Raw genomic sequence first — 17,510 nt, forward strand, 5'->3', positions numbered from 1 at the left:
GTTTCCATTAGCTGCCTACAGCAGATTTTCTTATTCAACTTTTCTTTTCTTAACAAATTCCTGATTTTCAGATAAATTTTACAGCCTCCTCTAGCATTCCTAAGCACTTGAACTTCTTTCATTCTTTTACTGAACTGTAATATCCAGCGTTGGAAACTACATGGTAAAGGCTGATAAAAGAAAAAATGAAATACTCCTAAGGTGTGACATCTAAATAAATGTACACATGTGTTTGAAAAGTAATCTGCTTAATGATGTCATATTTTGAGTCTATCCAGGAACATCATGGGAAAAAAACAAGTGTAACATTATATCCAGCTTCTCACTAGCAAGTGAACAGAATACAGTAGCTAACAGACTTTGATAAGGAGCTAAGTCAATTTGCTTTCCTCTTTGGTCCCTTTAGCACCATGGCCCATCAAAGAGAGAAGTTTCTGGAGGTGTGACAGTACTGCAGTATTGTCAGGGTGCTGGAGCTAGGGAAGAGAAAATGACAGCTGCCTTCTCTCTTACCAGCTGATGATGAGGGAGCCACAGCATCTGCTTTTAGCAATGGGTTAGGACAGCATAGACATGGGGATTGTTCTGCCTCACAGGCTCTAAGCACCAGTCCATTTAGGTGCCGTGAGCTGGGCTGATTGCGAGATAATCTAGGGAGACTTGAGGGAAGAGAAATAGCTGATGAAGAAGGGAGTGGGAGCTTTCAAAGTTATTTAACTCTAATTCTTGGTGCCAGCGATTCAAGTTTCTAAAAAGTTTTCAGATATAGTACTATAAAAGAACTGATTGTAAAGGCAGGGAGGAGAAAAAAAACATATTCAAATTTTTTTAAACAACAATCTCCTGCTCTATCTGTAATCAAATAAAATTTTATTTTTATTTAGTGTCTGTACTTGGAGCAGAATCAATAATTTGGAAAAAATCATCTTAGTATAAATATAATAAAGATTTTCAGTGACTACAGATACTCGTCATGTAGGGAATATAGCTACTTAACAGATGACCCATTTGGCACTATGGCTTCCCAGCAGATAGAGGCATCTATGGATCTAGATTTCCCTTCTTGTGGATTTACTTTCTTGTGGATCTATAGATTTCCTGCTTCTTTTGACAGAGGCACTAATTTTTACCCATGTGTCTCAAGATTACTCCAGTCTGGGTATGCAAGTAATCTGGCATTTTAGAAGTTGGTGTCTAATGTATTTGAATTGTCTGAGCCCTGAAAAGTTAACATAAATTGAAGCCTACGTATAAATTGGCCCCTTGTGCTTGGACTTGATATTAGAATGAAGGATAAAGGTTCAGAAAAATTGTAATTTGACTTGGCTTTTGTTTGTATGCGTACAACCATGCAGAGATTCCTAAGTACAAGGATTACTTATATTTTATGATGGTACTATTTTTGATAAGGATGAACATTTCTTAGTAAGCTGTTAACCTGACGGTATGAACCCTTTATAGACAGACATACAGTTTTTGTTTTTGTTTTTGAATGAACAGTGCATCTGGCGGTCGTTCGTAATCTGCCACCACCTGTCTGTCAGAGATGTGGGGAATTATGGTTTTGTTTTCTTTGAGTCTTTTAAAATGCTGTTTGTAAAGGAACATGGATCTGACTTAAACGTTTTGGCCAACAGCCTGTGACTGCAATGGCCGATCGCAGGAATGCTACTTTGACTCTGAACTATACCGTTCCACGGGCCATGGTGGCCACTGTACCAACTGCCAGGATAACACGGATGGCGCCAACTGTGAGAGGTGCCGGGAGAATTTCTTCCGCCTTGGGAACAGAGAAGCCTGCTCTCCCTGCCACTGTAGTCCTGTTGGTAAGTGACAGGCAGAGTCTGCTTCATTGTGATGGTTGGGAGAGAAAATGAGCATTCCCTGTACCCCCAGAACATAAAGCTTTGTTCCCTAGGGATTCGCACAGCTTAAGTACAGGAGAGTGTACATTGTTATAACATGTAAATGATTTAGGATCTGCCTCTACTCTCTTTAACCAGGTTGGGCCTTCAGATGATTTTCTGGTGTGTATAAAAATGTGGGGTTGGCCTGAGTAATGGTTCTGTAAATAATTAGCAATAAGATCATCAAGACCATTTGAACTTTGACTGTAAAAGGTTAGCTTCTTCGTGAGTTCTTCCTTGTTAATGATTTTGTTTAGTCTAACCTCCTTGGAGGAACTCTTTCAGCACATTGGTGTGTGTTCAGAGGAGCAGAGTGCTCTTAGTCTGTTGTGCTTTTTCAGGAGTTTGAACTTTATTTTTGTTATTCATGCCTGTATATACTTAAATTCTAGACACAGGCCATAAGGAGCCTGTGCTCGTCCACAGAGCAGTGACTGGTTTTGTGTACGGTTTACCATTGGGTACAGAGTGATTCGTTAGTGTTTTTCAGCAGTTACGAGTGGATTCATCTTAGGGTGTATGTCTGGAAAGTTTAAAAGTCATGGCTTAAAGGGGTATGATTTTGAGAGTGTTCTGATTTAAAATTTGATCTTTATTCTCTTGGTTACCATCTAGATACTGAAAAACAATCTGCATTCTGGTTTTCAGGCATGGTTTTTAGTTACCAACCTTCTTTCTTTGAGACATTAATTTTACTTATCTGACTGGTGGTTGACACTGAGCACTTTAAATTTCAGGTTCTCTCAGTACACAGTGCGATAGCTATGGCAGATGTAGCTGTAAGCCTGGAGTGATGGGGGACAAATGCGACCGTTGCCAGCCTGGGTACCATTCTCTTACTGAGGCTGGATGCAGGTAAGATTTTTCAAGGGGGCAGAATCCAAATGTAGCTGATTCTTTTTTTTTTTTTTTTTTTTTTTTTTGCGGTATGTGGGCCTCTCACTGCTGTGGCCTCTCCCATTGCGGAGCACAGGCTCCGGACGCGCAGGCTCAGCGGTCATGGCTCACGGGCCCAGCCGCTCCATGGCATATGGGATCCTCCTGGACCAGGGCACAAACCCGTGTCCCCTGCATCGGCAGGCAGACTCTCGAACACTGCACCACCAGGGAAACCCAAATGTAGCTGATTCTTAATAATAGATGTTGTAGCTAATCTGCAGCCATATAAACATTTTCCCCCCATAATACTTGTAAACCAAGATTTAAGGCTTCTCGCTGTAATGATGATCCAGGATTGTTCTGTACAGAGGTGAAGCAGAGTTTTCAATGTCTAAATGTGATGGTTATCCTTGATTGAAATCAAATCCAAATATAAAGATGACTTTAGGGTTCATTTTGCTCTTTCTCTTCCTTTTTAAAAATCTGTTAACATATAAAACAAAAGATTGACTTTGAGTGGAATTTCTTTATCTTTTCTCTTATTTCATTGTTTTCCTCCATTTTCCATCCAATAGGCCATGCTCTTGTAATCCTTCTGGCAGCACAGACGAATGTAATTTTGAAACAGGAAGATGTGTTTGCAAAGACAATGTCGAAGGCTTCAATTGTGAGAGGTAGCTCATTTTTTCTCTAGCCGTATTGTATTTTCTCTGTTATCATATTTCAAGTACACTGAATACCCGATTGTATCTTAATCTCTTTCAGATGCAAACCTGGATTTTTTAATCTGGAATCATCTAATCCTATGGGTTGCACACCTTGCTTCTGCTTTGGGCATTCTTCTGTCTGTACAAATGCTGTCGGCTACAGTGTTTATTCTATAACCTCCACCTTTCAGACAGGTAAAGTAGACCTTTCCTTCTGTCCTCTAGAATGGTGAGACTAGACTTACAGTGTTAAAAAGTCAGTAGCTCTTTGAGCACCTTTTGACGGTATCAGCACTTTGTTTTTTAATGTATGTGATTTTTGTTTGGCTTTTTAATTTAATGAAAATATATATAAATGGTTTTAGAATTTACCAAATTAAGTATAAACTATTATATAAAATAAAGAAGATTATAGCTTGAGGGGTATAGCTATATATAGGTACTGTTATAGCCTCCATTTATTAAAAAACTTTCATTGATGACTTGATATATATTTTGTGGTATATAGAGGACCTGAATTCAGGACATTTACAAAGTAACGGCATTTGTGTTCCATCCTCTGCTTGCAGATGCGGATGGGTGGCGTGTGGAACAAAGGGATGGCTCTGAAGCATCATTTGAGTGGTCCTCTGAGAGGCAAGATATCGCTGTCATTTCAGATAGCTACTTTCCTAGGTACTTCATTGCCCCCGGTAAGTAAGGCTAGGAAGCGGTCTGGCTTGGCGTGTGCCCCTGTTTATTCTTAGTCTCACATTCTTGCTCACCATTGTGTCTGCCTTCCAGCAAAGTTCTTGGGCAAGCAGGTGTTGAGTTATGGTCAGAACTTCTCCTTCTCCTTTCGAGTGGACAGGCGAGACACTCGCCTCTCTGCAGAAGACCTGGTGCTTGAGGGAGCTGGCCTAAGAGTGTCTGTGCCCTTGATCGCTCAGGGCAATTCCTATCCGAGTGAGACCACTGTGAAATATGTCTTCAGGTAAGACAGTTCTGTTTTTAAAATCTGACTTGACCAGAATTATAAAAGTGGTTTCTTTGTCAAAGCTCACCAGGCCTCAAGGTGTGTGTCGAAGAAAAACTTCTGGCTTCTCAAGGTGACTTTGTAAAAGGGAACTTTCCCTTTGTTTACGTGTACCTTTTCCAGTTGTACTATCAAACCAACAGACTCATCTCTGACCTGGTTAGATTGGCAGAGCAGTGCATTGTTGTTGGCATAAATGAGTAAGAAATGCTTTCTCAGCACCCAGAATTGCCCTTACAGAGGTTAATGTGGCCCTTCCTTTTTCTCTAGGCTCCATGAAGCAACAGATTACCCTTGGAGGCCTACTCTTACCCCTTTCGAATTTCAGAAACTCCTAAACAATTTGACCTCTATCAAGATCCGTGGGACATATAGTGAGAGAAGTAAGTTATGATATAATTTAAGAGAATCATTTAAGATGATTAGATAAAAGGATCCATAATCAAAAGTTTATCTCTAAAGTCCTAATACTATAACACTGATCCTAAAGAAGTGGTATAAACTGCCTCATCATACATGAATTATGTATAAAAATAATGCATTTTAAAACGACTTTTAAGGACCTGGAGAAAATTAGCCAAAATTAGTAAATAGTATTGTTTTATAATAAATAAGCCTATTGAGGCTACATTATCTATAAGTAGAATCTTCTAAGAATCCCAAATATAATTCTGCTGGCTCACATTGCTTAACCTTTGTTTCTTTTTATTTCTTGCTTATGTAACTATCAAGCCCTTTTAACTAAATTGGCTAAATTATGAAAAATTAAAAATTACTGAATGAACATTTGTTATAATTTTAAATTTAAAAAAGCTGTTTTTAAGCATTTCTTTAAATTGTTTTCCTATATATATATATATTTTTTAATGAGGACCTATTTCTATAGAAAGGTAAAGCTGTCTGGGGGAAGAGGAATCAGAGTGGTGGTGTGGCATTGAAAGTGGCATCAGCAGCTTGGATGTGTTGATTTTTGAGATGCCTGCATGTATATCCAGATGAAAATGTCTTATAAGTAGTTAGAAATATGGATGGGGCTTACGAAGAAGTTGAGACTGGAGATCTAGAATCGAAGGGTTTTCAGCGTATGGGTAATCATTTTTAAACTTGGAAATATAACAAAAAAATACAGAAAGAGAAAAGAAGATGCAATCCTGGAAACAGTTATTTAAGGACCATGACCTGAGACTTAAGAGAAAAAGAATTTTAAGGAAGAGGAACAATTAACAGGTTTAGGAAGATAGTACAATTGGATTTTGGTATTGGGTAACTGAAGAATCACTGGTGAGGGGGTTTTTTTTTTGTTTGTTTAAGAAGTGTTGGGCTTCCCTGGTGGCGCAGTGCTTTGAGAGTCCGCCTGCTGATGCAGGGGACATGGGTTCGTGCCCCAGTCGGGGAAGATCCCACATGCCGCGGAGCGGCTAGGCCCGTGAGCCATGGCCGCTGAGCCTGCGCGTCCGGAGCCTGTGCTCCGCAACGGGAGAGGCCACAACAGTGAGAGGCCCGCGTACCGCAGGAAAAAAAAAAAAAAAAAGTGTTGAAACTGAAGTTAGATTGCAGTGATTTAATTAAGTAAATTAGATTACAAATTAAGTAAATTCAAAGGTGAAGAAGTAAAATACAGATTATTCTTTTAAGAAGTTCGGCTGTCAGGGAAGGAAAAGAGAGGGACTGGACTCTAATTAGGGAGTAGGGACAGATCGAAGAAAGTACTTTTAGGATGGGGAGGCTTAAGAATGTTTGGCGTTGGAAGCACATTAACAGTGGAGATGTCTCTCATGATCTAATGTTGAAAAAACCCATAAATGTAGTAAAAGTTAACTAAATTCAAGGCAGAAATAGAAGAGCTGTCCTTTAGCCTCAGGTCATCAGTTTCTAAGAATTATATAAACAGCAAGTGATATTTCATAACATGGGGAAATACACTTGAAAGATAAGAGTGCAAGAGACAGGAGTGGAATGGAAATTAAAGGGAAATATGATGATACAATCAAAACCTTCCTCTTCCATAGGATGTTCCTGCTGAGTCTGTCATGTGCACTGTTAGGCTGGATGAACCATTGGGCTAAGCCAATATAAGGCTTCCTCTATTTTTATTTTCTTCTAAAAACGGGAAAGCATTATGATATACGGCATAACAGCTTTGGAATAATTACATATTTGTCAAAGTAGCCCTGATTATTAGAACTTGTTTACTTATTTTTTCTGTTTTATGCAGGGCAAAAAATATAATTTGAGTGGTACTTGTCGACAGGTGCTTTCCCTGCTTTCTTATCCTTGAGCTCCATGATCAGTGCCTGATTTTGTGGGAAAAGAACAAAAACACGGCTTAATGGCTGTAGCCTTAAACTCTTGTTATTTCCACATTCTTCCTTTTATCTTTTCTTGCCCCAGATTATTGCCCAGTGCTTTTCATTTTTCACATTGGTGATTGGGAGAACTGTAAAATCCAACAAATCTCTGTGTGTGTGTGGGTGTGTGTGTTTAAAAAATGAATTTTGCTCTACCACCATTCCAGATACTTAGCACCAGGTAGCACATAATTGTTCTACATGCTATTTTCTGGTTATCTTCTCCAACAGATGAATTAAACTGATGGTTGATTGTCTCTGAAATTTTGGGTGTGGTTACCCCTTAGCATTATTGACTTTGCAAGAAGTTTTGGAATACGAAAGCCAGTTCAGTGATCCTCTTCTCCACATCATACACAGGCGCTGGATATTTGGATGATGTCACCCTGGCAAGTGCTCGTCCCGGGCCTGGGGTCCCTGCAACTTGGGTGGAGTCCTGCACCTGTCCTGTGGGATATGGAGGGCAGTTTTGTGAGATGTGCCTCTCAGGTTACAGAAGAGAAACTCCGAGTCTTGGACCATACAGTCCATGTGTGCTTTGTACCTGCAATGGGCACAGTGAGACCTGTGACCCTGAGACAGGTGAGAAGATGACCTTTGGGGGCTGCTAGACCTAAATTCTCTTTAGCAGGTGGTTGGAAATGCTCATTGTCTTATTTGATTATACACTCACCTGTTTTCTCACACCTGCTCTCCAAATAGGTGTTTGTAACTGCAGAGAGAATACAGCCGGGCCCCACTGTGAGAAATGTAGTGACGGGTACTATGGAGATTCAACCGTGGGCACCTCCTCTGATTGCCAGCCCTGTCCGTGTCCTGGGGGCTCCAGTTGTGCTGTTGTCCCTAAGACACAGGAGGTGGTGTGCACCAACTGTCCTACTGGCACCACTGGTAAGTCTGCTCTATCCATAGAAACACCTTGGGAAGAAGGACTTTGGAGGTTTTTGGATTTTCTTGTTTGGTTCCATGATTAGTTTTCCTAGTAGGCAAAAGTTTTGTAGGAAACAGGTTTATTTTGGATTTGTAAAATGCATATCAATTACTAATAATAGCTAACATATTTATGGCCAGGTGCTTTTCTAAGCACTTTAACATATACTGCCTCATTAATCCTCACAACCCTCTGAGATAGCTTCTTGCATTATCCTCCGGTTACAGCTAAGAAAACTGAGGCACAGAGACATTAAGTTACATGTCCAAGGCTACATGGCTATAGTCATTGGAGCAGCTGGAATTTCAACCCAGGCATTCTGGCTCCAAAGAGGTTGATCACTACAATATACTCTCCCTTACAAGACAGGAATCAAAACTTGAGTTTTAGTTTGTGAGGCTGCCCTGGGATTCTTGGTGTAAAGTGGTAATTTTAAAATTCTTTAAATTCTTTATCTAAATAGTCCTTTCAGTGTATCAGGGCCCATCGCATTTAGTTGGGGAAAAAAATATTTGTAGCGCTTTGGATGAGACCTCTGTTCCCATTCTCTGAGATTCTTTCTTTTTGATAAGAACATAAAACTAGATCTTTCCTGACTACTCAAGGAGTTGCCTGTGCTGATTCACAGAGGAGACGGGGGCTCACTGTTGACCGTTCCCCTTTCTTCCACTGACTTTAGCCTCCACGTAATGGAGAGGGTTCTGGCCAGGCTTCTGATACAGACTTTGACTCCATTACAAGCTCTTTGTTCAAAAGATACTGCTAGAGAGCATGAACATAAGTAGAAAAACCAAAACACTGAGCTCATAATCTGTATCTCTCATGTCTCATCAAAACATTCTTTAATCATTGGGAAACATTAAAACACTCCACCTTCCTTCCACTTCTCCCCTGACCGCACATCGAGCACAAGGGCAGTGCCACACAGGGAGAGCCAATCATTTGCTTAAGGTAGTTGAAAAAATAAGGAGTAGAAGTTAGTGTAGAATTTCATATTTTTTACTCTTTTCTCCTTTTTTTTTTTTTTTTTTAAGAAAACAGTGGCCCAACAGAGTCTCTTAGAGATAGACTTCTCCAGCCTCAATCCCCACCACCCACCGCTGCACTTGTACCCTCTGCTCCAGCCCTCCTGGGCTCAGGTGTGCCCGACTCTGGCCTGCCACGTGCTGTTCTCTTTCTTTAGAGTGCTTACCTGACTCTCTCACTTTTCTTAGCCAACTCCTGTCTGTTCTGTGGGTTGAGTTGAAACGTCACTTCCCCAGGATGGTTTTCCTCAATGAACCCTCCCTGCTGTGCCCAGGTTCTTAGGACCCTTTACTCTGCTACCACAGAGTATAGTAAGTATCCCTTGTTCAGTGTCTACTCGCAGAAGTACTTAATAGAGCATTTTGATAAGAGGTCCCTCTACTGATTCTGTTGTTTCACTGGACAGTAAACTAAACAGGCATTGTGGAGTCGTTCTCATATCTATACTAAATAGTACAAATGGTGAAGTAAAATTATTCGGGATGCTTATAGAGAGCTGGAGTACCATATAGGAGATTTTAGAAAATGTTATACACATGTTAGTCACTAATCAGATGTTTCTCACAGAACATTTGTGAAATATACAGTTGACCCTTGAACAACACAGGTTTGAACTGAAGTGGTCCACTTCTATGAGATTTTTTCAATAGTAAATACTACAGTACTACAATCCACAGTTGGTTGAATCCATGGATGTGGAATTGCAAATTCAGAGGAGCCGCAGAAGGTGGGGGCTGGCTGACTATAAGTTGTATAAGGATTTCTGACTGTGCAGATGGATCAGTCCACCCCCGCATTGTTCAAGGGTCATCTGTATTTGTTTCGTTAGTTATCACCTGGATTGAAGGAAATGATCTATAGCAGTTCTTGAGGATGTTAATTAGGATGTAGAAGTCTGCATGAAAACAGCACAGACCCTGTGAAAAATAATGCCATCAGTCTTTTTTTTTTTTTTTTTTTTTTTTTTAAGCTGTGTTGTGTCTTCGCTGCGTGCAGGCTTTCTCTAGTTGCGGCACGCAGGCTTCTCATTGCGGTGGCTTCTCTTGTTGCAGAGCACGGGCTCTAGGTGCGCGGGCTTCAGTAGTTGCAGCATGTGGGCTGTAAGGACGCGTGGGCTTCAGTAGTTGTGGCTCACGGGCTCTAGCGTGCAGGCTCAGTAGTTGTGGCGCACGGGCTCAGTAGTTGTGGCGCACGGGCTTAGTTGCTCCGCAGCATGTGGGATCTTCCCAGACCAGGGATCGAACCCGTGTCCCCTGCATTGGCAGGTGGATTCTTAACCACTGAGCCACCAGGGAAGTCCAATGCCATCACTGTTTATTTTCCTATATCCTGCTTTACTTCTTTTCATAGCACTTTTTAGCCGCTTGATATTTTTATGTGTATTCATTTGTTGATCACCTATCTTCCCCCTTCACCTCCAGTTTAAGCTCCTTGAGAGCAGGAACTTTTGTCTGTTTAATTCACTTTTGTGTCCCTAACACCCAGAATAGTGTTTGGCACATGTGTTTGTTGAATGAATGCAAGTATTTATTGAATAAATGAATAGAGGTTGCAGATACAAAGTAAGATGTTCCTCATTTAGAAAATTGTTGAAGAATATGAATAACTGCTGACAGTCACTGAAATATTCATGTGTGAAATGCTTCTGCATTTAATTTAATACTTTAAGCAACCTTTTTAGGTAAATTAAAAATAATAATCATTTTTTCAACAAAATTTTTTGAGTGCATGGCTTTGGAACATGAAGATGAATAAAGGAGGGTCCCTAATCTTCAGGGTCTAAAAGTGTGGAGCAAAGCACAGATCATTTTAATACAGTGTGGTTAGTTCAGATAAAGGAACACACACAAGAGTGCTAAAGGAGAAGAAAGGAAGACGCCACTCCCAGTGTGGGAGGGATAATAAGGAAAACCAAGACTAAGAGAAGTCTGTAATTTGCCCGAAGTCATATAAGTAGTACAGCCTGGACTTGAACCTACCTCCTAGACTCTGAGACAGAGGGGTAGACTAGCTGTAGCTGTGGAAGATATTTTGCAATGAGAGCTTTTCATGGGCTATCATGTAGCTCTGTTTTAAGTTTTCTAGCAGATTTTTTAATTGAGTTTTATTCAGAACAGGTTTTAAGACATTTTAAATATGGATCGTATCTAGACTCGCTAAACTACCTGATGAAAAAGTAGAACTGAAATGGTGTCTTAATCCTAATCTGGAGGAGGATCTTGGGTGTGGGTCTGGAAACTACTGAATATTTGCCTCAGAGGCAAGAAGGGCCCCCGAGCTTCCTGTCCTCTCTTAACATCCTGTTTCTTCGTGTCCTCCTCCTCCCCCAGCCACATGTTCTGTTACCTCATCAGTGGTCTCTGTTTGCCAGATGCAGTGGTCAGTTTTCAGTCCTTATCTGACCTGGCCTCTCAGCAGCACTGGACACTGTTCACTACTCACTTTGCTCCACCCATTTCCTCCTGTTGCTTTTTGTGACACTTCCCTCACCTTGGTTTTCTTCTACTTTTCTTCTCTTCTCTTGGATCTCCTTTGATCACTTCTGTTTCTCAACCTAGGGCTTTCATGTCAGCTTTATCTATATTCTCTCCTTAGGTGAACAGATCTCATCTTTAGGCTTCAAAAGCCCCTCTGTGCCTACAACTGCAAAATCCATGTCTTCAGCCCTGACCTCACTCTCTTGAGCACCAGCTACCTACTTGCTGTCTCCACTTGGATGGTGGGCTGGAAGCCTTCCATCTGCCCCTCCATATCCATTCTTTATCCTTCTCCACCCTGATGAGACCTGCATGTACTACATCACATGGCCATCTCCATTTGAGTGCAGGTGGTGGGAAGCACATAGGAGATCAGAGAGAGAGAGGAAGGAGAGTGAGGGCAGAGTATGTATTCCAAGGCCCCCTCTCTGTAGGGTCCTTGTGGTTTGGTGACCTTAATCAAAGTTACCAGCTCTTGGCAGGTGACCTTCTCCAAACAGCCCTTTTTAAGAAAGTTAGAAACTATTAGGTTCTGGTAACTGCTCCCTCCACCCACCCTCTGAGGCCAGGGTTCTGGAGCCCTGCAGTTACTATCCCAGGTGCTATGCTGTACTTGTGGTTTCTCAACACTATCCCCTTCCTTCTATGGATAGTATATTTTATTAACTCTCCTCAGGTCTTTTTTTTTTTTTTTTTTAAATTATCTGTCTTTTCTTTGATGTTCTGAAATGCCATTTTTATCATGTTCTAATATACTAATATCCCATGAATTTTTAATCACTGGAAAATTATTCTTGAATAAATGCTCTCCAGTGTGTGACACGGCATAGGATGGTGCTGTGTATAAACATTTTAGTCAGAGTTCCCTACCATTTCTCAAAAAAGAATAGTTTGATATAAGGAAATTAAACTAAATATTAATAGGGACATAATTTTCAATTTTTTTTGTTGTTTTTTGTTTATTTATGTTTATTTATTTATTTTCTTATTAGTCATCCATTTCATACACATCAGTGTATACATGTCAGTCCTAATCTCCCAATTCATCACACCACGCCCACCACCCCCACCGCTTTCCCCCCTTGGTGTCCATACGTTTGTTCTCTACATCTGTGTCTCAACTTCTGCTCTGCAAACCAGATCATCTGTACCATTTTCTAGGTTCCACGTATATGTGTTAATATATGATATTTGTTTTTCTCTTCCTGACTTCCTTCACTCTGTATGACAGTCTCTAGATGCATCCACGTCTCTACAAATGACCCAATTTCGTTCCTTTTTATGGCTGAGTAATATTCCATTGTATATATGTCCCACATCTTCTTTATCCATTCATCTGTCGATGGGCATTTAGGTTGCTTCCATGACCTGGCTGTTGTAAATAGTGCTGCAGTGAACATTGGGGTGCATGTGTCTTTGTTTTTTTTTTTTTTTTTTTTGCGGTACGCGGGCCTCTCACTGTTGTGGCCTCTCCCATTGTGGAGCACAGGCTCCGAATGCCCAGGCTCAGCGGCCACGGCTCACGGGCCTAGCCACTCTGCAGCATGTGGGATATTCCCGGACCGGGGCACGAACCTGTGTCCCCTGTATCGGCAGGCGGACTCTCAACCACTGTGCCACCAGGGAAGCCCCCGCATGTGTCTTTTTGAATTATGGTTTTCTCTGGGTATATGCCCGGTAGTGGGATTGCTGGGTCATATGGTAGTTTTATTTTTAGTTTTTTAAGGAACCTCCATACTGTTCTCCATAGTGGCTGTATCAATTTACATTCCCACCAACAGTGCAAGAGGGTTCCGTTTTCTCCACACCCTCTCTAGCATTTGTTGTTTGTAGATTTTCTGATGATGCCCATTCTAACTGGTGTGAGGTGATACCTCATTGTAGTTTTGATTTGCATTTCTCTAATAATTAGTGATGTTGAGCAGCTTTTCTTGTGCTTCTTGGCCATCTGTATGTCTTCTATGGAGAAATGTCTATTTAGGTCCTCTGCCTATTTTTGGATTGGGTTGTTTGTTTTTTTAATACTGAGCTGCATGAGCTGTTTATATATTTTGGAGATTAATCCTTTGTCCGATGATTCATTTGCAAATATTTTCTCCCATTCTGAGGATTGTTTTTTCATCTTGTTTATCGTTTCCTTTGCTGTGCAGAAGCTTTTAAGTTTCATTAGGTCCTATTTGTTTATTTTTTTTTATTTCCATTACTCTAGGAGGTGGGTCAAAAAAGATCTTGCTATGATTTATGTCAAAGAGTGTTCTTCCTATGTTTTCCTCTAAGGGTTTTATAGTGCCCGGTCTTACATTTAGATCTCGAATCCATTTTGAGTTTATTTTTGTGTATGGTGTTAGGGAATGTTCTAATTTCATTCTTTTACATGTAGCTGTCTGGTTTTCCCAGCACCACTTATTGAAGAGACTGTCTTTTCTCCACTGTATATCCTTGCCTCCCTTGTCATAGATTAGTTGACCATAGATGTGTGGGTGTATCTCTGGGCTTTCTATCCTGTTCCATTGATCTATATTTCTGTTTTTGTGCCAGTACCATATTGTCTTGATTACTGGAGCTTTGTAGTATAGTCTGAAGTCAGGGAGCCTGATTCCTCCAGCTCTGTTTTTTTCCCTCAAGACCGCTTTGGCTATTCAGGGTCTTTTGTGTCTCCATACAAATTTTAAGATTTTTTGTTCTGTAAAAAATGACATTGGTAATTTGATAGGGATTGCACTGAATCTGTAGATTGCTTTGGGTAGTATAGTCATTTTCACAATATTGATTTTTCCAGTCCAAGAGCATGGTATATCTCTCCATCTGTTGGTATCATGTTTAATTTCTTTCATCAGTGTCTTATAGTTTTCTGCATACAGGTCTTTTGTCTCCCTAGGTAGGTTTATTCCTAGGTATTTTATTCTTTTTGTTGCAGTGGTAAATGGGAGTGTTTTCTGAATTTCTCTTTCAGATTTTTCATCATTAGTGTATAGGAATTCAAGCAATTTCTGAGCATTAATTTTGTATCCTGCAACTTTACCAAATTCATTGATTAGCTCTAGTGGTTTTCTGGTGGCATCTTTAGGATTCTCTATGTATAGTATCATGTCATCTGCAGACAGTGACAGTTTTACTTCTTCTTTTCCAATTTGGATTCCTTTTATTTCTTTTTCTTCTCTGATTACCCTGGCTAGGACTTCCAATATTATGTTGAATAATAGTGGTGAGAGTGAACATCCTTGTCTTGTTCCTGATCTTAGAGGAAATGCTTTCAGTTTTTCACCATTGAGAATGATTTTTTGCTGTGGGTTTGTCATATGTGGCCTTTATTATGTTGAAGTAGGTTCCCTCTGTGCCCACGTTCTGGAGAGTTTTTATCATAAATGGGTGTTGAATTTTGTCAAAAGCTTTTTCTGCATCTGTTGAGATGATCATAGGGTTTTTATTCTTCAGCTTGTTAGTATGGTGTATCACATTGATTGATTTGCATATACTGAAGAATCCTTGCACCTCTGGGATAAATCCCACTTGATCATGGTATATGATCCTTTTAATGTATTGTTGGATTCTGTTTGCTAGTATTTTGTTCAGGATTTTTGCTTCTATATTCATCAGTGATATTGGTCTGTAATTTTCTTTTTTTGTAGTATCTTTGTCTGGTTTTGGTATCAGGGTGATGGTGGCCTCATAGAATGAGTTTGGGAGTGTTCCTTCCTCTTCAATTTTTTGAAGAGTTTGAGAAGGATGCATGTTAGCTCTTCTCTAAATGTTTGATAGAATTCACCTTTGAAGCCATCTGGTCCTGGGCTTTTGTTTGTTGGGAGATTTTTAATCACAGTTTCGATTTCATTACTTGTGATTGGTCTGTCCTTATTTCCTGTTTCTTCAGTCTTGGAAGGTTATACCTTTCTAAGAGTTTGTCCATTTCTTCCAGGTTGTCCATTTTATTGGCATAGAGTTGCTTGAAGTAGTCTCTTAGGATGCTTTGTATTTCTGCAGTGTCTGTTGTAACTTCTCCTTTTTCATTTTATTGATTTGAGTCCTCTCCCTTTTTTTCTTGATGAGTCTGGCTAAAGGTTTATCAATTTTGTTTATCTTCTCAAAGAACCAGCTTTTAGTTTTATTGATCTTTGCTCTTGTGTTCTTTGTTTCTGTTTCATTTATTTCTGCTCTGATCTTTATGATTTCTTTCCTTCTGCTAACTTTGGGTTTTGTTTGTTCTTCTTTCTCTAGTTCCTTTAGGTGTAAGGTTAGATTGTTTATTTGAGATTTTTCTTGTTTCTTGAGGTAGGCTTGTATAGCTATAAACTTCCCTCTTAGAACTGCCTTTGCTGCATCCCTTAGGTTTTGGATTGTCGTGTTTTCATTGTCATTTGTCTCTAGGTATTTTTTGATTTCCTCTTTGATTTCTTTAGTGATCTCTTGGTTATTTAGTAAAGTATTGTTAGCCTCCATGTGTTTGTATTTTTTACTTTTTTTTCCCCTGTAATTCATTTCTAATCTCATACACACATTGTGGTCAAAAAAGATGCTTGATATGATTTCAATTTTCTTAAATTTACTGAGGCTTGATTTGTGACCCAAGATGTGATCTATCCTGGAGAATGTTCCGTGCACACTTGAGAAGAAAGTGTAATCTGCTGTTTTTGGATGGAATGTCCTATAAATATCAAGTAAATCTATGTGGTCTGTTGTGTCATTTAAAGCTTGTGTTTCCTTATTTTCTGTTTGGATGATCTGTCCGTTGGTGTAAGTGAGGTGTTAAGGTCCCCCACTATTATTGTGTTACTGTCGGTTTTCTCTTTTAGAGCTGTTAGCACTTGCCTTATGTATTGAGGTGCTCCTATGTTGGGTGCATATATATTTATAATCGTTATATCTTCTTGGATTGATCCCTTGATCATTACATAGTGTCCTTCCTTGTCTCTTGTAACATTCTTTATTTTAAAGTCTATTTTATCTGATATGAGTATTGCTATTCCAGCTTTCTTTTGATTTCCATTTGCATGGAATATCTTTTTCCATCCCCTCACTTTCATTCTGTATGTGTCCCTAGGTCTGAAGTGGGTCTCTTGTAGACAGCATATAGATGGGTCTTGCTTTTGTATCCATTCAGCGAGCCTGTGTCTTTTGGTTGGAACATTTAATCCATTCACATTTAAGGTAATTATCAATATGTATGTTCCTATTACCGTTTTCTTAATTTTGGGGGGTTTGTTTTTGTAGGTCCTTTTCTTCTCTTGTGTTTCCCACTTAGAGCACTTCCTGTAGCATTTGTTGTAGAGCTGGTTTGGTGGTTCTGAATCCTCTTAGCTTTTGCTTGTTTGTAAAGCTTTTGATTTCTCCATCGAATCTGAATGAGATCCTTGCCGGGTACAGTAATCTTGGTTTTAGGTTCTTCCCTTTCATCACTTTTAAGTATATCATGCCACTCCCTTCTGGCTTGTAGAGTTTCTGCTGAGAAATCAGCTGTTAATGTTAACCTTATGGGAGTTCCCTTGTATGGTATTCGTTGTTTTTCCCTTGCTGCTTTCAATAATTTTTCTTTGTCTTTAATTTTTGCCAATTTGATTACTATGTGTCTCGGTGTGTTTCTCCTTGGATTTATCCAGTGTGGGACTCTCTGCACTTCCTGGACTTGGGTGGCTATTTCCTTTCCCATGTTAGGGAAGTTTTTGACTATAATCTCTTCAAGTACTTTCTCTGGTCCTTTCTCTCTCTTTCTTCTCCTTCTGGGACCCCTATAATGCGAATGCTGTTGCGTTTAATCTTGTCCCAGAGGTCTCTTAGGCTGTCTTCATTTCTTTTCATTCTTTTTTCTTTATTCTGTTCCGCAGCAGTGAATTCCACCATTCTGTCTTCCAGGTCACTTATCCGTTCTTCTGCCTCAGTTATTCTGCTATTGATTCCTTCTAGTGTATTTTTCATTTCAGTTATTGTTCATCTCTGTTTGTTTGTTCTTTAATTCTAGATTTTTGTTAAACATTTCTTGCATCTTCTCAATCTTTGCCTCCATTCTTTTTCCGAGGTCCTGAATCATCTTCACTCTCATTATTCTGAATTCTTTTTCTGGAAGGTTGCCTATCTCCATTTCATTTATTGTTTTTCTGGGGTTTTATCTTGTTCCTTCATCTGGTACCTAGCCCTCTGCCTTTTCATCCTGTCTGTTTTTCTGTGAATGTCTCTCCTCAAGTCTCACTAGCTTGAATGTGCCAAATATTTTCTGGTGTGATCTTGA

The 17,510-nt window shown here is 39.8% G+C and overlaps 1 protein-coding gene across 2 annotated transcripts in view; it reads left to right on the forward strand.

The window, feature by feature from the left end:
• The window catches only part of LAMC1 (laminin subunit gamma 1), a 123,329-nt gene that overhangs the window by 81,237 nt on the left and 24,582 nt on the right, over nucleotides 1-17,510 (forward strand). For both annotated transcript variants that reach the window (XM_032625346.1, XM_032625336.1), the window contains exons 5-13: nucleotides 1,638-1,826; nucleotides 2,645-2,762; nucleotides 3,362-3,460; nucleotides 3,552-3,688; nucleotides 4,063-4,185; nucleotides 4,277-4,466; nucleotides 4,779-4,891; nucleotides 7,217-7,438; nucleotides 7,559-7,747. In XM_032625346.1, coding sequence (XP_032481237.1) covers nucleotides 1,638-1,826; nucleotides 2,645-2,762; nucleotides 3,362-3,460; nucleotides 3,552-3,688; nucleotides 4,063-4,185; nucleotides 4,277-4,466; nucleotides 4,779-4,891; nucleotides 7,217-7,438; nucleotides 7,559-7,747 — 1,380 coding nt within the window. The remainder of the gene's footprint in view (nucleotides 1-1,637; nucleotides 1,827-2,644; nucleotides 2,763-3,361; nucleotides 3,461-3,551; nucleotides 3,689-4,062; nucleotides 4,186-4,276; nucleotides 4,467-4,778; nucleotides 4,892-7,216; nucleotides 7,439-7,558; nucleotides 7,748-17,510) is intronic.

This window comes from Phocoena sinus, chromosome 1 (assembly GCF_008692025.1).
Source record: "Phocoena sinus isolate mPhoSin1 chromosome 1, mPhoSin1.pri, whole genome shotgun sequence".
Lineage (NCBI taxonomy): Eukaryota > Metazoa > Chordata > Mammalia > Artiodactyla > Phocoenidae > Phocoena > Phocoena sinus.